The sequence below is a fragment of the Coffea arabica genome, chromosome 6e (assembly GCF_036785885.1).
Source record: "Coffea arabica cultivar ET-39 chromosome 6e, Coffea Arabica ET-39 HiFi, whole genome shotgun sequence".
Lineage (NCBI taxonomy): Eukaryota > Viridiplantae > Streptophyta > Magnoliopsida > Gentianales > Rubiaceae > Coffea > Coffea arabica.
The window spans coordinates 13,597,317-13,621,094 of record NC_092321.1 but is presented as its reverse complement, the minus strand read 5'-3'; the positions used below and the strand labels follow the sequence as shown (position 1 = coordinate 13,621,094).

The 23,778-nt window shown below is 34.1% G+C and overlaps 2 protein-coding genes across 9 annotated transcripts; both read right to left on the bottom strand.

Moving 5' to 3' along the window:
• Window positions 1–4,225: 4,225 nt before the first annotated feature.
• LOC113695872 (serine/threonine-protein kinase PBS1-like) lies at window positions 4,226–9,657 on the bottom strand. Of its 6 annotated transcripts, XM_072055339.1 has the most exons (7): window positions 8,978–9,654; window positions 8,649–8,706; window positions 8,323–8,465; window positions 6,650–6,990; window positions 4,961–5,032; window positions 4,737–4,864; window positions 4,226–4,516 (listed from the first exon to the last, which is right to left on the bottom strand). In XM_072055339.1, exons 3-7 carry the CDS (start codon window positions 8,366–8,368, stop codon window positions 4,507–4,509), a joined length of 597 nt encoding a protein of 198 aa, XP_071911440.1. In that variant the 5' UTR covers window positions 8,369–8,465; window positions 8,649–8,706; window positions 8,978–9,654; the 3' UTR covers window positions 4,226–4,506. The 6 variants fall into 6 exon arrangements, with proteins under 6 accessions (XP_071911440.1, XP_071911441.1, XP_071911445.1 ...); XM_072055340.1 differs by having other exon boundaries at window positions 8,335–8,465; window positions 8,649–9,647; XM_072055344.1 differs by lacking the exon at window positions 8,323–8,465 and having other exon boundaries at window positions 8,978–9,646.
• A 3,955-nt stretch (window positions 9,658–13,612) lies between these two features.
• On the bottom strand, window positions 13,613–17,943 carry LOC113695869 (class V chitinase). 3 transcript variants are annotated; one of them, XM_027215048.2, is made up of 7 exons: window positions 16,540–17,936; window positions 15,979–16,104; window positions 15,739–15,878; window positions 15,250–15,460; window positions 14,487–14,724; window positions 14,249–14,399; window positions 13,613–14,166 (listed from the first exon to the last, which is right to left on the bottom strand). In XM_027215048.2, exons 1-7 carry the CDS (start codon window positions 17,666–17,668, stop codon window positions 13,858–13,860), a joined length of 2,304 nt encoding a protein of 767 aa, XP_027070849.1. In that variant the 5' UTR covers window positions 17,669–17,936; the 3' UTR covers window positions 13,613–13,857. The 3 variants fall into 3 exon arrangements, with proteins under 3 accessions (XP_027070849.1, XP_071911438.1, XP_071911439.1); XM_072055337.1 differs by having other exon boundaries at window positions 13,925–14,166; window positions 14,368–14,399; window positions 16,540–17,943; XM_072055338.1 differs by having other exon boundaries at window positions 13,965–14,198; window positions 14,368–14,399; window positions 16,540–17,943.
• Between the last annotated feature and the right edge of the window lie 5,835 nt (window positions 17,944–23,778).

The window sequence follows — 23,778 nt, the reverse complement described above, 5'->3', positions numbered from 1 at the left end:
CATGTGATGTATATTCAGTCAACGGCAACGCCAAAGCTTCTCACCGTGGCCGTAATCAGTAAATACTATATCATTAAAAACTTTGAAATAAAGATAAGAGATTTTTAAAAACCCAAAAGTCAATGGATGGTTGTATGGGAATGTGACATATCCAACCTAGCATCACAACCAATATTGAACATTAAATATTCAACCCAACATCATCATCCTATTGAGTGAGTATTCCCTGTAAAAAAGAGTATCAGGTGATTGCAACAATGTTGCAAATCTGGTTCGTTAGAACAAATATAATCACTTATTACCAATTATGTGAAATTACTGTGAAGACATTAGTTCATTCCAATTACGCGATTTGTCACTTTCTAGATTGTGGAAAGTATGGCTCCAATTCCGTGGGGGCTTTCTTTCTGTTTGTGTGAAAGTCAATACACTTTTCAAAAGTATTCCTAGAAAAAACCGCCCATAGGTTTGAAATAAATTTTTGCAAATGCATCTCTAGGAAATACGTTTGAGATCTTTTTCAACCGGGATGATATGTTGTTCAAGTGGAAACGGTTTCATAACTTTGAAGCGAAAGTGCAAGATAATTGCAGAAGTTTTCATCTTTGCGCTTTGAATTTTATGCCTTGAATTTTCCACCATTAATTTCTTTCGCTTCTCTTGCATTTTTTTTAAAAATTAGAGTTCACTTGTGAAGTCTCAAACTCATGTGATACATCAAGTTGTATATTCAAGATTATAATCCTCCATAGCGTTTGTTGAAAAACAAAAAACTATACTCTATAATCATATGATGTAAACGAGTTTAAACAAATTGAACGTTCTAATATTCAAATTTTTTTGATTATTTTGACGAGTTTAGAAATTTTGTTCAAATTTAACTTATTTATTTCTCGAGACAAGTTCGAAACAATTTTTATTGAGCCAAACTCGAGTTGGATTCGAGTAACTTGAACTTTTTACATGTAAATTTTACATATATGCTAATCAAACCGAACTCAAAACAAACTTGAAAGTTTATCAAACATGAATTGCTGTTCCGACTTGGTTTGATTAACTAGAAGGCCAAACTCGAACGAATTCTTATCGAACCAAATTTGATTCGAGTATCAAGTAACTTAATTTGTTTTTCAACCCCATGTAATCAACTAGATTATTTTCATTTTTACACCATGTCAACTAGTAAATAAATAGTTTGCAAAAATATTCCTAAGAAGAAAGTGTGTACAGGAGAATCATTTTGCAGTTTTTTTTTTACAACAATTGAGCTACATAGAAAAAAATGAAAATAAATAAACAAGAACATTGAAAAATTACTCCTACAGTTAGTTATTTTCATGTCAAAAAAACTTCTGTAAATTTGTGGATGTTTTTTGAGCTTCTTCATATGTTTAGTTAGAGGGCCATACATTATTCTGATAAAGACATGCATCTCGAAACATATTATTCTTTAGTTTTGTTTCTTGTGATTGTCTTAATTAAGCTGTTGTATGGTTACTCCAGAGAAGATTCAGCATGTATAGTTGGTGACAAGTAAAAGCAGGATCTTTTAGCTGATCTCTTTGGTCCTTGTTCCACATTTTACTAGAAATCTTAAAATTATACGTGTCAATGTCGACTAGGGGTGGGTACGGTTGGGTACCCGTCCCTAACATGATTTAGCTAACCCAACCCTAATATATCGAATCAGCCATTTTATGACCCTAAACACTCGAAAAAAGGGGCGGGTAGGGTACCCGCCCCTAAAAAAAAATTCCAATAAAAAAATTGTTTCGCACTTAATATAAACATATTTTTGATTAAAAAAACATATTTTTCAATTAATATTGATAGAGTTATTGTAATCAAAGTCTATACATCACCATTCTCACATATTTCATCTAACAATCAAACCGATCTCATAAATTTAGTACATATTAGAATTATAATATCTAATAGACAAAACGAAATTTCATGTTAATTTTGAACATCACCATTCTCACACATTTCATTCTTCTACAACACAACAAACACAAGGATAATAAGTATCTGGCAATTTCCCCAACTTTCTTAAGGATGTTATGGTACAAGACTGCCTCCTAAATGAGTCGACTGTGGAATCAAGTCCGGAAAAGAATTGAACAGAGTTAATTATTTTTGGAGAAAGTATAACCAAAATAAGCTTGAAAAATCTTTCCCAATTTCCTTACATCTTTGGAATAGACCTTATGGCATTAAAGGTGATGAAAAAGAAAAAAAAAATTCTTGCACTAAAATAAAAGAGACAAATTTAAAAGACATATTTACAATAAAATAAATCAAATAAATAAATAAATGAAAGATGCAAATGTTTTAATTATCTAGCTAACAGAAAATTGGAACTCCAAACAGAAATCTTTGATTGAATTGATGAAAAATTTGCAGGAAAGATCGATGGAGGTAGAATAAAAATGAAAAGGATCAAAGGGATGAACAATTTTTATGATAGAGTTTCACAAATTTTTCTTCATTTTGTTCATTTGATTCAGGTTTCACGGAAAATATTCGTTCTCTTTAAACAATATGAGGAGAGACGGATCATATGGTATTAGAATATGAGATTGTGAGCCAGTCCACTTACATTTAGGATTAAAAATTATAAAATTTAAAATGATTCCTAATTTTTTTATATTTATATAATATACCCTGCGGGTCGGGTACCCGCGGGTTTTTATTTTTCTGATCCGTATATGTTTTTCGCAGGTACCCGACCCTCATCTGTCCCGTTAAGAAAAATCGGGAAAGCAATGAAGCAAGTGTTATGTAGTAATCAAATAACATTTGAAGTGTTATGTAGTAATCAACTAAGAAACTGATTATTCAACCACTGAAGCAAAAGCAATGCCTTTAGGCTTTAATATAAGAGTTTAATACGCCTATAACTTCTCCGGAAGGAAAGGCAGATTTCCAACAATTCTTTTCAGGAGGAGTTGGACCAAAGTTTGGCACTTTATAGTCAAAAATTGCATTTTAATTACCCAACAGGGAAACTTGGTGTACTATATCCAGATGAATCATCTGACTTTGTCGGTGTGCCAAACACCATCAATGATAATCATTACTCTCTCATTCGCATTCCCATTGAGGGGTGCGCAACCCCCCAACCAAACAGGCTGTAAATTTTCAAGTCCTGGCCACCGCCACCAGATTTGCTCTTTTGGACATGGTGTTGAAATTAGTTATATTTGCTGTTCTGGTGATGATAACTTGGGAGACTATTTTGAACATATTTTCTCAATGGATTCCATAAACCCTATTTACAGTGGAATTCTACAGTAGCATTTAGAATTCAACCCCTGAAGCAAAATCAATTATGATTTTGGGCTTTAATATAAGAGGTTAATACGCCTATAACTTCTCCGGAAGGAAAGGCAGATTTCCAACAATTCTTTATAGGAGGAGTTGACCAAATTTTGGCACTTCATAGTCAACTAGGAGGCATAAGACGCGCGATGCGCGTTGGAATGAATAGAAAACATGCCCAGTTAAACATGGATTCATGAAATAACAACGTTTGGTGGATGATAATTTGTATAGTTAGTTAAAAATAAATATTCTTTAATAATGAAATAAAATATATACTTATAATGTATGAATTAATCTTTTCTATACTATCAGTAAATATACATTGACAGGATTACATGAATACCACACCTTCTAAATTTGAATTTAAGTATCAAATTTTATATATGTGACATGCATCTACACCTGATAGTATATACACTATTAGTGTATAAAAAATTTATCCATGTACATGTGTGTGTGTATATATATACATTGTTGTCCTTTTGAAAAGAAATTTACAGTGTTATAACACGACATCAATATATAAATTAATGCCTTTACTACCATATCATGCTAATTCGAATACTGATGTAGCTTCAAACATATGAAAAGTTAAGAAATGTGGAGGAGGTTACAAGAAGACAATATACTAAGAGACCTCCAACCCATTGATCTTCTAGATGAAATATTAAATTATGGGATATGCCAAATAACATACACAAACATTTTAACTGGAACATATTTTGCACACACAAGTACTTTCAATAGAGCATGAGTTCCTAAGGCAGTGAATCGGATTGAAAGTGAAAGGCACCAAAGATTGGCAAATGCTCTTCGAATGCATTGACTTGAGTAGATATCACAATGTAAAATATCCATGCGATCACAGTCTTCTATTCAATAATTCAACCAAAAAAAGAAGGAAAGGAAAAGAACCTAACAGTTCTGTTAATAAAAGAACTGGAACTTCAAAGTCAAATGATACACAACAAAATATCCTACTATAGAAATTTTATCAGTACAGTAGTTTACAACAACAAAGACAGACATGAATCTAGATTCTGCTGTCTAAAACCTAATGTAACATTATTCAACTCTAGATTCAAATCCCAAAACAGAAGATGACAAAGCTAATTTGTAGAACTTTCATCTTTTATGGATTCGTCAATCCCACAAGTCAGAATACATTATTCGATATTGATATCAGCTGTACCTGTTAAAAAGAGGAAAATGACAAGAAGAAACAGCCCGAAATTAACATTCTTCTGTATATTGATGCCAAGACCATTATGTTGCAGCCAACAACCTCAAACACTTTTTAAAGTCCTTAATTACAATTTTAAAGCTCAAAAGATGCCAATGTTAATAAGAAGCTATTAATTTCATCCAATTAATGTGTTGCTTTTTATAGACAAAGTGATGCCAGAATTTACCTCCAAGATTGACCAGGAACATTCTGAAGTAGATATCCAGCATTGTGAAAAACAGCATAAGCCTTCTCATTTGATGCACCAAGCAACCGTAGTTCTTGAATCTCCTTCTCCCGCTTATCCATATGTTCCTTGTAGATTATGTAGACATAAATGCTTCAGAAAATAAAAAAAAATTGCTACAACCTAATCTTGAAAACCTAATAACTATTTTTTTAATAACTCACAATTAATTTTTCTTCAAATTCATGATTAAGATCCTTCAGCATCGACTTATCTGATTCCAGTGACTCAGACACCTTCATCAAGCAAAAGTGAAACCCAGCACAGAATTTAAATTCAAACAAACTGAAACCAGGTTCAGCATAATTACTTGCAATAAAGCAAGGTAATCTTTCAAACTTTTACTTCTAGAATTACATCATGCCTAAGCAAATAGGACGGTTTTTGCTTTATATATTTTTTGGTTCTTTCGAAAATTTGGACTCTTCAAATTTACTTTTCTTATCAACTGATTTTTTCATGAAAAGACAAGGTAGAGCAAAACTACAAGTTGAGTAAAGCGATTAATCTTCTCATGAATGTGAGCAATCTTCATTAGCAATTTCCCTTTGACAAACCCCAACCACATGACTTCAAAACATAGAGAAATAGAACAAAAAATATCAAAAGTTATGCTTCTCAATTTATAAAAACCACAAGCTCAAACAAACAAAAGGGAAAATATCAGTCAAGTGACAACAATGCTTATAACATTTGAATAGGTATCATAGGAAGAGAAACAAAGAAAGATCTCCCGTACAAGAATTACAGTCACTACATTAATTTCAAATGATTTTTAGAAAAGCCAGGATGCTAAAATCTTAGGAAAAAACATAAGCAAACCACCTAGAAGGGTCCTTCTCACAAATTTTCTCATCAGCAAATTGATGAAATAAAGAAAACAAGCATGTTAGAGAAAGCTATATAACAAAAATGAACAGAAAGAAGGTAAATAATGTTCTAGGTATTCTGGTTAAAGTAGAAGCATGGAATAGAAGACTACATGCATAACCATATTAATTTTCAAATTCAGCATTTTTTATGCATAACCTGTGGAGGCTTAAATGTTGTTCTTGAATATGCTTGGAGCCATCAAATAAGCATTTGCAGGGCAAAAAGACTATCTACAACTCTACAATTGCTTCGTATCTACAATAGAAAGAAAGGCAACACAAGTTTTAAAAATAAAACAAGAAGCTAGCTGAATAGGGAAGCATTGGAATAGATTGTTCAAACAGAGAAGAAATAAAGAAAGAGACAAACCTAATCCAAGTGATTCTCCCTCATGAAACACACACCCAAGTCTCAACTGCCACCAACCAAAAATCCAAACATTAAAATTTAGAAAATCAACCCAAATAGTCACAACAAAGACTATTAGAAAAACCTTCAAACCCACTTAAGCATTCAACCTTCATACACATTAGTTTCTTAATTAAAAATAAATACAAAAGATCACAAGAAGATAAAAAAGTATTTCACAGGATTGAGGGTCATCCCTTAGACTTGTTTCAAAAGGTTCATCTTATCAAGTTTTATTAACAAATATATACCTTCCAAATCATATCCTTTACACCAATTACCGTAACACTTTCCTTATGAGTAAAAAATTTTCAAAAAGAAACAACTTCCACCATAGTTTCACAAGGGCCTCATTAGGATCTATTCGGATTTTTCCAAATAGATCACTTTCATATTTTTTCCAACCAATAAAAAAGTGAAATAACATATTACTGGCTTCCAGGACTATAGACAAATTCATAATTACAAAATATCCCTCAAGGTAACTTGGCAGTTTAAACTTCATAAATAAAAACAAATTGAAGACATAAAACCAATGCTCCGGAAAAAAAAAAAAGAGGAGAAAAAAGTACCTGTCCAGTGATAAGTTCCAGGAAGACAACCCCAAAATTGTAGACATCAGATTTCACCATCAATTGCCCACTCATAGCATACTCAGGAGCACGATAACCATAAGTTCCCATGACCCTTGTGGAGACATGCGACTTGTCTCCAGTAGGACCAAGTTTCGCCAGCCCAAAGTCTGAAAGCTTTGGAACAAACCCTTCATCCAGTAATATGTTAGATGACTTGAAATCCCTATAAATGACAGGAGGATTCGCTTTATCATGAAGATGCTCCAAATCCTTGACCACACCTGCTGCTATCTTCATTCTTGAATTCCAATCTAATGGTTCTTTATCAGGTGGAAGATCTGCAAAAGAATTGTTAAAATGGTTTACAAGGATGTAACAAATTATGTTGTGCGATAGCTACCAGAACAGTACTCTAACATAAGCCCAACAAAGAAGTATTGAATGACATTAAAATTAGCACATTATCCAAAGTTGATGTTAAGCGATAGCTACCAGAATAGTATTCTAACGTAAACCCAACAAAGGAGTATTAAATGACATTGAAAATTAGCACATTATTCACCAGTTATAATTATGACAACTGTAATACAGTGGCAATAACAGCTGTACTTGTGGAGAAAAATCATAGGCACACACATTAATATTGAGAGCAAAATTTGTTCAAAATATAAGCACGCATATTAAGATTTGTTAAATGCAAAATTTATTCCCCCATTGTTAAACTGATATAAGAGTCTAACAACCCAAAATTCATTCAAAGATTAAGAAAGAGGAATGCTCTACTGAACACTTAACACAAACATAAATAAACTAAATGGCATGACTTTCATTTTGGCTTTCCACAAAAGAAGTCAAGTTATTAAACAACAATTACGAGAATCACAACAGTGAGTCATTTTCACATGCAAGGTGTGTAAAGTCATTTGGTGGTACAAATAAATTTCATATCTGTGCTCAACATTTTCAGCTTGTTGATAGCTATTGACAATGTTAATCCTCACTTACAACATTAGGTGGAGAAGTGATAAGGCTTAAAATCATCCAACTGAAACTCTCGTAGCCTGAATGTAAACACATGCAGGACAAAAGAGAGAGACAGAGTTTCAGGAATGCAATTAAAGCACAAAGCACAAGATCCCTTAACATTATGATCAGCTAAGGAACCCACTTTTACTAAGTGAAGAAATGCATTATGCCACTCTTCATCAACCTCAAACAACAGAATGTGGAGTAAAGGCATAACATGATACAATACCAATCACCACTATTCAAAACACCAAACCATCCATTCACTATACTATGCCACTTATATGCCCCCAACCCCACCTTTCCCCTTTTTCTAAAACGAACATTGACCCCCATACTTAGAATAAGCAAGTTTGAGCCTATGCTCTGTTATTGAGGCTTCATTAGTTCTGCATTTTATTTTTCCTTATAAACGGCATTATTGTAAAGAAAGAACAATCAACATAAAAGTTAGTTTAAGTAGAAAAAAGCCCAATTAACTTTCTAAACAAAACTTACACTGTCATCAAGCCTTCCTTAAGAAAGTGTACGCAGTTTGTAAATTTCAGTAAACATGTAAATTCAATTTAAAAATGGGATGGACTTCTTGCTGAACATGCAATAACTAAACCACAAAGAATTGACAAGATAATGAACAAGAATGCCTGAAATGATACTATGAAGATGATCTTCCAATGATCCCAAGGGCATGAACTCATAGACAAGTAGCCTCTGGTCCCCATCAGCACAGTAACCGATTAAATTTACCCTGAAGCCTATTTCTATCCAATTGCTTAACTGCAACAACCTGTCCATTCCAGTAATCCAATTAATTAGCAATAATAAACTTGAAAATCAGCCAGAAAAATTTCGGTAGAGCCATTTCTAATAAAATCAATATTGTCATTTTTTTAAAAAAATCAGGAAAATTCAGAAAAAAATCCTATGAAATGAAATAATTAGGGAAAAAAGTAGAGAAAATCGCACATACCTCACTCTATTACTTTAGCTTGAAGATCTGGGGTTGAAGCTTTTCTTTGAGATCATCTCTAAGAGGGCCCAAAAAAGGAGGTCATATTGGTTAAAAATTAGAAAAAAAAATAGAAACGAAATTAAAAAGGCAAATTTTTGAATAGAAATAAAATAGCTCAGATCCATCTGCACTCTTTTGCCGCAGGTACACAGGATCAACTGTTTTTATGCGAATAAAACAACACCAAAGATTGCTCCGACTAAGTGAAGAAAATGATCAGAGGAGCTCGTTATACAGAATGTATCATACAAGAAGGGCAAAAAAGAGATACGTTCAGTGGATCAAACCTTCCTCCTTATGGACTGGATCAAAGTAGAGTCCACTGAGCCGGAATCATTGACCCCAGTTGCCGTAGGGACACAGAATTCCCAATGAGATACCACCAGAATAGCCGTCAATCCGATGCGAGAGGGAAGCTTTACATTTGAGAATATAAGAGCACTAAAATGGCGTCTTTCCAGTCTTGCTCGTAGAGATATGAAAGTACGACAGCAAATGAGACGGCACCTGCACAACCACAGAGCAAACTGTCCACGAGTATTTTCGGAAGTCATCTATGATCGTGCAGGAGAAAGGAAAAATAACAAAAATGAACGAAGAAGAAATGAGAGATGAAACGCTTTGGAGAGGAAGAAGGTGGCGGAGCTTCTGAGGAAAGAAAAGAAAGAGAGAAGTGTGGGGTCTCTATTCTTTACCCCAAACCCGAAACCCTAAACCCATTAATGCTCCGACTGAAAAGCTGAAAAAAAGGCCGAAGAGTAAGAGCAAAAATAGTACAGAAATTATTTATTGCCGTTATTAGATGAGGACGAAGGCTAGCTGGATTAGTGAAATGGGAGTGACCAAGTGCAGACTGCCTTTCTGACATAGAACAGTGTCGAACGTCATGGAAGAAGACAACAAAGCTAAACCACCAGCGAAAGAGGCGAACAACACAAAACGATGTCGTCAGGAACCACGCACAACGCACGTGAGAGGACGACGAAAACCATCCAGGTCATCAGAGCTCTTCGGCTCTTATTCTACTTATGTTGAAAATTGCATTTTAATTACCCAACAGATAAACTTCTTGTACTATATCCAGATCAATCATCTGACTTTGTTGGATTGTACATCCAATAAAGTGATAGTATTGACTCAGTCTCAATTTGACCATAAAAGATGAATACATCCATGAATCCATTAACGTGTTTATATAGCTGAAGATAGTCCTGCTTCCATTTCCAAAGGGCAACCAATCAGGAAATAGGCATGTGCAAATCAAGAACACTAGTATTTTGTAGGGCCTCCATTTACAAAATTTGAGCGTTCCAATTTCAATTAAGAGCTTCCATTGATGGGACGACCACAATACTGCGAATAGATGTTAGGAGCACCATGCGGATAAAGGAGATTTTGGGCACTTCTGCACTGGTTTTAATCAATGATTTATCACATAATTTAGGCTAAATGAAATGATTAACAATTCTTCCTGGGGCTAATGGTGTTTGAATGATTGTTTTTAACTAACAATTTTTTTGTGACAATGTGTTTTTTTTTTTTCACTTTTTTAGCTTTCTTAATAAAGGGTCTCAGATGAACATAAAAAAAATAAGAAAGATGGATCTATTATAAATTTCAAACACAATTATCCACCCTTTGAAATATAAAAATTAAGCTTTTAGCTGATCACTTTGGTTGTTATATGTGCCAATGTCAATGCCGTCCCTTTTCTCTTATATTTGTTTCTTTTTTGGTCTGTATTTCCTTATTTTGTGGGCATTCTATCAAACATATAAAATTTATTGAAACGATGGTCAATTGTAACACATTAAGTACATATATATCAGTAGCTATCATTACAATAACATACATATTTGTTGTCATTATACATAAGTTGATCATTTTTTCATTGGTTAGTACTGTATGAAGAAACTAGTTCTATATGTTGCTCTTTTGGACACGGCACATTTGTGGTTTTTGAAGGAGTTGACCAAATTTCGGGTTGTTGAAAATTGCATTTTGAATTTGCTTTCTGATTGTGCTTAGAGAAAAAAATGTTATCTAGAAATCTTGAACCAATCATCTGAATTTGTTCGTTTGTGTGCACATCCAATAAGTAATACAGTACACAGTTTTTGACCGGATTCTGCGTATCAATTAGTGCATTATGTGATAGTACTTAATTTGTTCAGTGGAGATTGAGAATTTGAGATGTTCCTTTTTTTGGTTTGTTTAGGCAGCAGCCAACCAAGAAAAAAGAGCATAATGCTTCCTGCGTGTAATTATATATTGTTGGTAGCCTCATTTCCAGGATAGGTTCATGGTATATTAGTTTTTTTTTTTATTAGCTTTTTAGTTTTTCTTTTCAATGCATTGAAAAACCAAGGCTGTATTTGATAACTTAATTCGACACTTAAATTTAATGAATTCAAATCTTAACATGTTTAGATGCATTTGATAATAAAAAATAGAATATCTAAATTAATTAAATGACATTAAATTTTCTAGGCAAATTTACTCCAAAAAAAAAAATGTGATAAGTTATTCACTTATCACTTAATGTGATATGTATTCAAATGTATCAGATTTAATACCTAACAATTCAGTAACTTCACTAATTCAGGTATCAGATTTTAAATTTCAGTTTTCAGATTTTTATTTTACAAAACGTGCCCAAATTCAGGTGATAGATAAGCGAACGAGCATGCGCACTTTTCGAGTGCCAGAAATTTGGATTTCCTTTCTGCAGTACTTCTTATTGAACGTCCACTATTTATCCGCTAAATTTGGACTTCAATAAACTTGGAACCCAGCTCCAAGCCCAAGTTTTTCATCATCTCAAGCTCAAAGTCTCAAACTCATGAGCTTCGGCAACTCAGTTTTTGGCTTGCCTAAATTTGATCCACAAAGTTTAAGTCCTAGGCTGTAGTATGGGAGAAGAATGATGGAAGTTGAAAAGGTGACAAAAAAATTTTTACACCAAAACTTAAAATTTCAATTTTATATATAGTATAGATATTGTAAATGCAAACACTTTCTCTTAAAAGTTTTTAACGAGAATGACATAAGCACTAATTTCTAGTTTTTTTTTTTTATGTAACAAGGTAATAAATTGTCATGCGAGAAATATATTTACATTTGATTACTTGAACAAAAAACAAAAAATTTCAACTTATAGCAATAATTTCAAAATTAGCATTGACTATTAGGACCAAGAGAAAGTATTGAGTGAATTATATATATATATTTCTTTTTTCTTTTTTTTTCAACAAATGCTAATATGAGTGAATTATATACACCACGTGACATCATGCAAAATAATAGAAATAACCATTCACCGTTACTTAATGGTAGTAGGTCTTTCCTTACTATTATTAGACGTAAGAATTACCCGCCATAATATTTGATAGCTTTGGATTGATAATAATTGTTTGTTTGGATTGATAATATTTGATGTACACAGTAATATATTTCCTTCATAAGTTAAAATAGCCACCTTTTGTCGTTGTTGTGGAGGATACAGCTCCCCGTCGTCTATGCCAAATTACTAGACTTATAGTAGTATTTAATAGGACATTGAATAGGCCATGATTGCTAGCAGATGAAAGTACAGGAGATCCACTGATTGGTGCACTTCTAGAAGATATACTAAAGCATGGTAAAAAGATTGATACCTGTTTTTTCTCCTTCATTCTCAGAGAAGGGAACGGTGTTTGTCATAAATTGGCAAAGTTTGCCATACCCATTGCAGGTGAAATTGATTGGAGGGATTCCTTCGCAGTTTGACTAACCAATTTAGTCAAAGAAGATGCTGGAGCAGTTGCCCCAGTTGATTAAACCTTTGTATGGTTGCTTTTTTAATGAAAATGCTGTTACCGGTTGAAAAAAAAGTTTGAATAGGCCATGATCACCCTTAGATGTACAAACTCATTATTGTTTTTGGGGGGTTTGGTAGCAGAAAGGGCACAATAGTACTAATAACCTACCATCATCTCAATAATTCATCTCATGTACTTCATTGATATCTGTGCATCACGCGGTATTGTCAATTGGTGCACGTAAAAAATATCAAATATTTTCAGGCTAAAATCCTGCATATATGGTGAATTTTTCTCTCCCTTGGCTATCACCTTTGTCAAGAAAAATTCTTTGTCAGACAATCAAAATTGCGGTCTGTGGAGTGCCAGCATCCAAGGCTATCCAGGGCGAAAGATACATGATCCCTGCTGAGAGTACAACTGTCCTGTATCTAAGGGCAATCTGCCAGTGAATATCCTTATTTTGGGAGATCAGGACTTCCTGCTACTGGAATGGAATGCTTATCTGTAATGCATTTTTTAATACTTTGTTATTCCGTCATGCTTCTCTCCCAACGAGTAAGATTTCTTCTTAATTGTTGAACTATGAAAATGAAACTGATTTGCATGCCTGATGCTGTTTTCTTGGATATGGGGCAGTCCCAGAAATAGTCTAAAGACTAAAGTGTCAATGCTCTATCTTGCAAGTTTGGACTTTGTGCAATCGGAAGATGGGCTCAGATAAGGAAGTGAGATATGACATCAACGTGGGCACATAATAGACTTTATACCAAATGTCAGGGACCTTTGCCCCTCCATATGGTCCAGTAATTGCACTGTGAGCGTGTGTAAATGCCTAAAATGTTTATTGTTAAGTCTGTGACATTCCTGTTAGTATGTTTAATACTTGGAATTACTGCAATTTGTCACTTTGAATTTCTGCTCGAACCATTCTTGCTGCATTTCCTTTCAGTATCTTGTCTTGCTATCTGGATTCTAGAGGGTCTTGCCTCAGTCTTGATGTTTCTTGATTATGCAGAGGAAGACTTTCATTGAAATCCTTAATCAGTTGCAGTAAGATGCAAATGAGTATGATGTTATAATCTCGAGGACATTTGAGCTACAAAGTGCAAACACTTTCACTGGTTGAAATCCTTTTATTTGGAGTGGCTATCTTGGATGTTCTCTTCACTGGTTAAGGGGGTCATGGTTATGTTTATCAACAAAGTCAGTCAAATATACAGACAACTACCTTTATACACCTATAGAGATGTTTGGACCGTTGATTAATAATGTTAGCTAGGTAATGCCAGTATTAGGAATAAAAGAAAAAACAAGAAAGAAAATGAGTCCTGCAAATTTGGCCCTTCCCAGCAAAGGGTGAACTTTCATCGAGGCATAAGATCAGAAACCGTTGCCATATTAACTGAACAAAATTCCTCATCTGTTCTGAAATTTGTCTCTACATCTTTGTGTTCGTTGGTTGAAAATGCAGGCATCTTAGGAGTGGGCAGACTCTCATTCTCATTCTTCAGCATAGAGGAGACCTCTAACATGGATGGCCTATCTTCCCAATTTTCTTGGACACATAGCAGAGCTACTTGCATACACCTTAGAAGTTTGCATGGCGATTGATCATCATCAAGTGATGGATCCAGGAACTCCAAGGCACTGCCATCTTTCCACAGTTGGTATGCCTAAAAATGTCATTATTGCAGGTGTGTTGTCACTGATGAAGTAGAATAAAAATGACAATAAGAAGGTTATAATGCTACTTACAAATTCTAAAAGATTCAGATTCTTATGCATTCCGTATAGGCATGAGCTCCTCTTGCCACTTATGATTTGCAAAATCAGCACACCGAAGCTGTAAACATCATACTTTCTTGAATACATACCTCGTTTTACATACTCTGGAGGAACATAGCCGCTTGTTTTCCAGAAGCAAGAAGAAGAAAGTCAGTATGGTGAATGGTGATAAGAAGAATATAAATAACCAGAGTTATTGATTTCTTACTAGGTTCCAATAATCCTGCTTGTGTTTGCTTCATTTTCATCTTTTCTGAAAAGTTTAGCAATACCAAAATCTGATATTTTAGGCTTCAGCTCACTGTCAAGTAAGATGTTGCTAGCTTTCAGGTCTCTGTGAATTACTGTGTATGCTGAGTACTCCTGGAGATAGAGTAGACCTTGAGTGACCCCTTCAATTATAGCAAGCCGTTTCTCCCAATCCAGAAATAGCCGTCTGGTTGGATCTGCATCAAATGAATCCCAAATGCTTAGTAACATGCCAGTGGATTCTCAACACATAAGTCAGTTCCTCTGATGCTTTTTATGACCAAAAACCTATTAGTTGTTTGAAGAATGTAGGAAAAACAACTGTTCATGAAAGACGAGAAACACTCACGCAACGAAAAAATTGTCAAGCTACTGTTTCTATTTGTGGAGTGACCTCACATTTTTCCTCCAGGACATGAATGGTGATTTCTAAAGCATTGGGTGCTATTCATGAAGAGAAATGTGCAAAATCATGATATAATTCTCCAGCCATACTTGGTATATCGTAAAATATTGCCTAGTTAAAAGTTCCTGCATGTAGCTAGATACTCGATTTTTTATTCTCAATGCCTAACAAAAAGTTTGCTCACTCTAAGTAACATATTGGTGGTTGCACGGTTATGGCAATATGCAGGGCTATGATGGAGTAATGGATTCTGACGCCTCAAAGATTAATCCCTGTATGTTATGGAGTTAACAGAATTGTGTAAGAGTTGACAGACCATAGAGATAAAAGTCCAAGCTCTTGTTTGGCATGTAGTCATAGATGAGCATCTTTTCCTCCTTCTCCGTGCAAATTCCGATTAACCTCACTAGATTGACATGTTGTAGTTTTGCTGCTAGTGAAACCTCATTCTTGAACTCCTCTGATCCTTGTGTTGATGTGTTGGACAGTCTTTTAACTGCTATTTCTTGGCCATCCTTTAGTTTACCCTGGCAAAGTCACAGCCAAAATTAGTAATGAACTAAATGCCAACCTGTTTGAAGAATCCTTACCCTAAATTTAGCCCTATTGCTAATAGAAATTCTTCTTTTTTTTTTTGTTTGAACGGTTACCTTATTCCTTGAACATAAACATTACTTATTCCTTGAACATAAACATTATTTGTATTCTTTGCTTTAGTATTAGCATGACTGCGTATTCAGAGTACTTTTAATAAGCTACATGTTGCATCACAGTATGAACTTGTGGATGGAATATCTAATATAACCTTATAAACAGGTCCAAATCCTCCCTCGCCAAGCTTGTTCTCCTCTGAGAAATTCTTTGTGGCTGCTTTAATTTGAGAATAGCTGAATGCTTGCAGATGCGGTGATATAGATCTCTTGCCTGAATCTGTGATCTGTCTAACTGAAAGGAAATAATCACAGTATATCTAAAGTTTCTTTTCATTTTAAATCAAAATAAGGAGGAAGCTATATCAACTTATCTCAGGAAATAAGTTCGTTACCCTTTGATAGGATGAATTTTCTCTTTAGATAACATATTATTGCCACCAGGAGAAAGGTTATTGCACTTGCTGGCAGTAATGTAAACAGTAAGTGTTGCTTTTTCTGTTGATCTTCCGCTGCTTGAGCTGCGAATATTGCAGTAATCTATTAGCTAAGCGCCAGGACAAATACTCCATAGCTGTCTAACAAAAACAGGACATTTGCTCTCTTTGACATAAAATCCTAGTAGGATGATTATGAGCAAACATGGAAAGTATCACCTGTCTATCTGTTTTCCATAATCCTCATCCATTTAAAGTATCCAATGGAAAAATGTAGTCACATAGACAGATTTTTTTTTTTTTTTTGAATGAGGCCACAGAGACAAGTATTGGCACTTGCTTAACAGAACTTTCTAGAATTACCATATATTGGTTACAATATTTGAAACATTTGGGTTTAAGTTATGCATGATTTCAACATCTGCTATCTGAGGTTTAGCAGTTTAGCAGAAATACAAGGCACAAATGAGATTGGCTATACCATTACTTTGCAGATTGAGTAGATAAGACATGACTGACCTGCTCTGGATAGTACATCCTTTGTATCATCATTTGGAACTTGCCATATGCTGTAACCGAGAAGTCCCTTTTCCTTTGCATAAGAAACTTTAGTCTTGATAGCCTCTACATCGTCGAAGCCAATCCAAAATGATCCTATGGTGCAGTAGTTCACCACATAAGTGGAGTTGAAAACTGATGTTGCTCCATAACTTGTCATATACCACTTGATATACTTGTAGCTCATCGATCCATCTTTAGTTATGGCCAGACCTGCAGCTGGTGCACCTATTGCATTGTTCTTGGGGTCCAAAAGTGTCCATGCATAGCCGTGGTATGCCAAGCCAAGTACCAATTTGTTGGCTGGTAATCCTTTGCTTATCCAGTTCTTTATACCAAAATCAGTATTTAGCCTGCTCAGTGGATCATATAAAGCAGCATGTGCTCCGGTAAACTTGTCTTTTGAGGACATATGATAGTCATATGACCTGAGATGCACCCAGTCTAAGTTCTTTCGGATTGAGTCCACAGGGTAGGTCATTGAGTCCAACACAGGCGAATAGTAACCTGCCATTGTCAAGATCAACCGTGATGTACTGGACTCCAAATTGATGGCCCTTCGCCACTCATCGAGAAATGCCTCCATATTGGTCATGTTCTCAGGGGTGCTTGGAGTTGCTCCAAAAAGATCAATGCCTTGAAATCCATACGATCGTGCTTTTCGAATAGAGGATTCAATAAAGGATCTCCTGCTCGATGATTGGCTTGTCATTGAGAAAAATATAGAAGAGTTTGCTTCTCCGTGGTCGAAGGATTCTGCTACTCCACACCAGATGGACAAAAGTGTTACAACTGATGGATTTTTCTTCTTGACAATATCTGTGAAGGTGGATATATATGGCTCATCAGAAGGAGAAACATAAAGCTCATAGTTTGAAGAATTTATATGCACAAAGGCAGCAATAAGGTGAGTATATAGAGCTGAATTGATATCTGGGACAGGAAATTCACTGCCAGAATACCAATAACCGGATTTTATCCAAGTTTCTGCAGTTGAAAATTGTAGGAGAGGCAGAAATAGGAGGAAGAGTTTGGGGGTGAGCAACAACATGGCCAGGATATGACTTATCTGGCATTTGTCCAAGATCATATCCTGCCTATTTGTTGCAAGTGCTTTGATCAACAATACGTGAACACATGGAATGTTGTGGAGGATTGGCTGGTGACGTTGATAGCAGCTTTTCTCTTTGTTTGTTCACAGAAAGTCGTCAAGAAGTGAAATAGCAGCCATGACCAGTTGGCAGATATTTTGGGGTGCTAGTCATTACAGTACAGCCCCCATTATCATTTCAAGAACCTCCTTTCCCTACTGGGTAGAAAAGCAACAAAAATCTAATCACAAATCAAAATACTAGCAAAAAGAATTGAATGCTACAATACGTTTCTCCCTAGAGGAATGGATTTGAGACAGGAATCTGAGCAAGATTTGTGTATTTGGTTGTACTAGCGTATCCTTGATAAGAAATAACACAATATTATTTAGTGTTCAATATGTTAATATTTGTTGTAGTTTTTTTTTTTTTTTGGAAATAACAAATTATTATTGATTGACTGATACAATATTATTGTTGTAGAAGTGTCTAACTTATAACTAATTAAGAAATTTACTTTAACTATTTTATCTCGTTATGATGAGTTACTTGTGATCTTATGAATAAAACCTTAATCCAATCTATTTTCTCATAAACACCGTCAACCCATCTCCATCATTATATTGTTTTGTTTTCTCCAGAGACTCCTGATGAAAGCACCAATCACAAGGCAGTTGGTAGTTGGTTCCAATATAACAATAGATTAAATTCTGGAATACAAGCTGAAGAAGAAGAAATCTAAAAAGGAGGACGTCTAAAGCAGGAAATATCATGGGGGCCCTTTTGCGACTGGACTTGTTTGGTTGAAATTTTTATTCTTGCTTGAAGAGGACGTTTTCAATGTTCATAGGAGAGTTTTCACACAAGTCTTCGCCGTTTGATTTGGCTAACAAGAAATCCAATACTCAGATCAGACTCTGTGTTGAAGGTTGCCAATAAATTCTGCTGAATCAGGTAAAAGTCTTACTCATGAGGGCGAATTCATTAAACTCCGAAAAGCCAACTTAGGATCAAAATTTTATGTTGAATTGCTTTATAGTATATCTTTAATGAACTATTCCAAGAGTCAGCGGTATTTTTATACCAGAATATTCGATACCTCATTGTTTTAAGATGGTAATGTAGTTTTTTTTTGGTGTGTTATACTGTGTTGTAAAATAGAAAGGTGATTGAGAAAAATAAGAAAAAAGTAATTAAAGAAACATGCAAGGAACAAAATATGTCGAATAATGAGAATGGTCCTCGTTTGTTTTTTAGCTAAATTATCATACTTCAATTGAGTTCGATTCATTAAGAATTCGTTCGAATTTGATTTGTTTACTAAGTAAAGTAAGGTTGGATAGCATTTTGTATTTGTTAAACTCTTAAATTTGATTTGGTTAATCCAACGGTGACAATATATACACTATCAGTGTATATAAGATTTACTCATATCAAATATGTTAACAAATATATAATCTATTCATGTTCAACTGGAGTTTGATTCGACAAAAGGGCGTTCGAAAAAATTTAATGAATAAACAAATCCAGGTTAAATAAAATTTCAACTCATTTAAAATTAAAAAAAAAACCTTTAAAACAAAAGTATCGGATGCTCTCCCAATCTATAGCTCCGATGTATACGATTGGGTTCCCTCTTGGTCTATTGAATCCTCCTAGTTATTTATCTTGCCATATAGTAAGTATTTATCTCGATTTGCTCAAAAAGAAAAAAAAAACTATTTATCCTGATTTTTCTGGACTCACATTTATCACATGGGTCTGAAGAGCTTCATGGGCTTTGGAATATTATAAGAAACCATGGTGGTCACGTCTACGGTGGAAAGTTGATTTTTGTGGACGTGACCGTGGTGGTCACGTCTTCGGTGGAAAGTTCACTTTTCTACCCACGGTAGACAGAAGCAATGCAAGGAGGCCAACTGTGTTCTGTGGGAAGCAACGAAGACAAACAGCAAAAAGATGCACCGGGCACCGGAGAAAGCCGGTCGTGCCTGGGTGAAATAATACAATACGTTTTGAAATCACAATAAAAGTCCTCTTAAAAATTTGTTCATCATCTAATGTACAATACTTATATTTGATAAATTAAAATAGTTAATTAAATATTTTATTATAATATGAACAACTATATATGTCATTGAATTGATTGAATAATATTTTTCTACAACAAGAAATTTTTTAAAAAATTCTTATGAATCCTTCATGTTGATAATCACCTTTACTTGTTTATGTAATCACAATGTCTAACCATGCAACAATTTGCGTTATACTGTTTAGAATTAAAGTTACTATATATTCAAATTAAAATTCTCTTTTTTCCACTAATTTTTTAAAATATATGATTCATGTGTTGTCATTTGTTTGTAATTAATTAAACGAAGAGATGCTCTTTAGGTTAAATGATAGTGTTTTGACAATGTGTAGTACTTTTAACGATTTTTATGAGATTTGAGAACACATTTTTTTTATGCATTTATTCTAATTCACATTTTATTTCATTTGAAATATAATTATTTAAAATATAAGGGACCATATTGATTAATTTTTCAAATATTAGGGACCAAAAAAATATAATTCGAATTTGATTTTGGCTGTTAGATATTGTAGTTTTCTATTAGTTGTCCTAAATTTGTCTAACAAAACAAATTTTGGAACCATATTTATTTTAGTCGAAATATCATCGACTAATTTAACTCATAGACCAAATATTGAGGGACCAAAATTGCACATCTCCCTTTATTTTAATCATGTTTGAGTTCCCAACTCTTCCTTTTATATTTACGCTTCAATTATTTCAAATATCAAACTCAATTAAAAAGAAAAACTACTACAACATTTGCTTTGACATGTATAAAATTCACTAACTAACGTTGAAAATTTCACCAATTTTTTGTTACAACAATCTTATCTATTATTTTCGTGCCCTTTTTTCCACGTTTCTTTGACACTCACTTTTTCGTTCTTCCCCTTTCATTGGGACCTGCATTTCAGCTAGTGTTCACAAAATATTTTCTAAGTACTGGGCATTAGATGATGAACAAAATTTTAAGAGGGTTTTTATTGTGATTTTAAAATATATTGCATTATTTCATCCACTCAAAATCGGCTTTCTCCAGTACCCCGGTGCATCTTTTTGCTGTTTGTCAATATGTATCCCCACAGAACACAGTTGGCCTCCTTGCATTGCTTCTGCCTACCATGGGCAGAAAAGTGAACTTTCTACCGCAGACGTAACCGCAATGGTCTAGGAACCTTATTCCTGAAATTCAAATTCAGTTTCTTCTACCATTGAACAAAGTTTCACCAGTATCCAAGATGAACATGGCTACATTGCCAAGTTGGAATTCTCAGATTGGTCTAAAAACTTGTGAATCGTATTCTAGTTTGCCTCTTTTAAGTTTGGTCTCTTTTAGATTGAAGTGAACGGTGATGGTTTTCTAAAAGGTGGATATCTGTCGTTAAACTAACTTCTTATGTTTTATACCTGATTTATCCAATAAATATCACAACATCAAATGATAATGGCGGTAATGTTGGTTTAGCTATGATAATATAGAAAGCTACAAATGGCAAGCGAAATGCTACTTTGATTCGTATCCTTCAGTATACCAGTTGGCTTGCCAACCATTACTGGATGCCAGACCTGCCCAGATGATTGTTTTCATGAAAGGCTTTACCCTCCTACCTATTTTTTTTTTCATAAGTTTTAAGCTTGTGATTTCACCCGAAATTTGCATCTCTTTCCTGGAAAATAGAAGCGTTAACATGATTGCTATGGAATATGGATTGATCATTTAACACTATTATAGTGTTTTCTAGCATTCTATGGTACCCTTGCTAGCACCGATTTACCACTTTTTAATGCACATAAAATGCTTGTTCAATTGCTTCAGTGGCTGAATTTTGTGGATGTATCAATACCCATCTTATATTGTATGTAAAGCTTCGATCTTGAAACTTCTTGAACATCAATGGGTACTTGTTTATTGGCTTTACTCGTACAACCACTAGAAATTCATCGTGCCACCAACTAATAGAATCAAATATTCAGATTGTCCCTTTTTCTCTCTTGTTTTTCTTTTCTCCTGTTTGTCATGCTGTCTTCTAATTGTCCTTTTGTTTATGGCAGTTTCTTGAAGTTCTCCTATTAGAAGTCATGGTACTACTTATTGGCGTGTAATTCCCTTTTATCCCTCTGCCTCTTTTGTTAGTAGTTATATGTGATTTCATAGCTACAACAACAAAGAGTGTACTTGGGATAGGTGAACTATGTCATTACATATTTTTCAGTAAATGTTGAGTTTGACTACAAGCTCTTTGCTTTTTAGGGAAAATGCCGGTTTTCATCCCCAAACTTTGGGGCAAGGACACATTTCGTCCCTCAACTTTTGGGCACGACACATTTGATGTCTGAATTAATAATTTTTGACCAACGTTATCCTCAAATGGCAATTTAGCCAATTTTTAACGGAACTGGTCACGTGAAAATCACATGACCATTACTTAAATCATATTTTTAACAAAACCTGTCAGTTTCCCATAAAGAACTAGTATGTTATGGGCAATTTATTATTTTTTTAAACTTTCACATATTTAATTTATGTTAAATACAAAACATACTAGTTTTCCTTTAAGCGCTATTTAACCAATTTTTCCTATAAAGAGTTGGTATATTTCCCATAAAGAGTTGGTACAAAACATACTACAAAACCTGTCAGTTTTCCATAAAGAGCTGGTATGTTATGGGCAATTTATTTATTTTTTTAACTTTCACATATTTAATTTATGTTAAATACAAAACATGTTAGTTTTCCTTTGGGCACTATTTAACCAATTTTTCCTATAAAGAGCTTGTATGTTTCCCATAAAGAGCTGGTACAAAATATACTACAAAACCTACCAGTTTCTCATAAAGAGCTGGTATGTTATGGGCAATTTATTATTATTTTTTAACTTTCACATATTTAATTTATGTTAAATACAAAACATACTAGTTTTCCTTTGAGCGCTATTTAATTAATTTTTCCTATAAAGAGCTGGTATGTTTCTCATAAAGAGCTGGTACAAAATATACTACAAAACCTGCCAGTTTCCCATAAAGAGCTGGTATGTTATGGGCAATTTATTATTTTTTTTAACTTTCACATATTTAATTTATGTTAAATACAAAACATACTAGTTCAATGGGTAAAAATATGTTATGAATAACTCAAAGTTTATACTTTTAATAGTTCAATGGGTAAAAATATGTTATGAATAATTGAAGGGCCAAATTTTTACTATTCAAATAGTTCAATGGCTGCTCAAATAATTTGCTCTTATATAAATAGTAAAAGTATGCAAAGTATATGTAATTTTTAAATTTTGAGGGGAGCTTTTTGTAACTATTAAAAATCTCAAGGGATGTTTGTGAAATTATCCCTTTTCATTTTTCATGCTGATTATTTCTTTTCTTGCCTATTTTTCATTTTATCCTTATTTTTAGCTTTTTTCCCCCTTTACGTACGGGACACAAGTGTTTATTGATGGATGCTTAGTCAAATTTGCCAAAAGTTGACTGATTGCATGCAGGAAACTGGCAGGTTTTGTTAAAAATATGATTTAAGTTCACTTAACGGTCATGTGATTTTCATGTGACCAGTTTCGTTAAAAATTGACTAAATTGCCATTTGAGGATGACATTGGTAAAAAATTATTAATTCAGATATCAAATGTGTCGTGCCCAAAAGTTGAGGGACGAAATGTGTCCTTACCCCAAAGTTTGGGGATGAAAACCGGCATTTTCCCTTGCTTTTTAGTACGAGAAATAGTTTGCATAAGAGACCAACCAACTATATTAAAGCAGAGTTTGCTTGCATTGACATTCCAATTGCGAATAAGTATTGCAGAATGTCATGGAAACACACTTACACAGGCATATCTTGTTGATTGTGTGGCATTATATTTTACCTCTTTCGTGTATACTTAATCTAAATATGAGATTCTAACATCCTCTATTTGCTAGTTCTGTTCTAGTACTGCAGACAAGGCATATTTTGTACTAACTAAATTTGGCCCTATAAGTTGCAGAAACCATTTCTAACTATCATTCTTGTTCAGAGTGCAATTA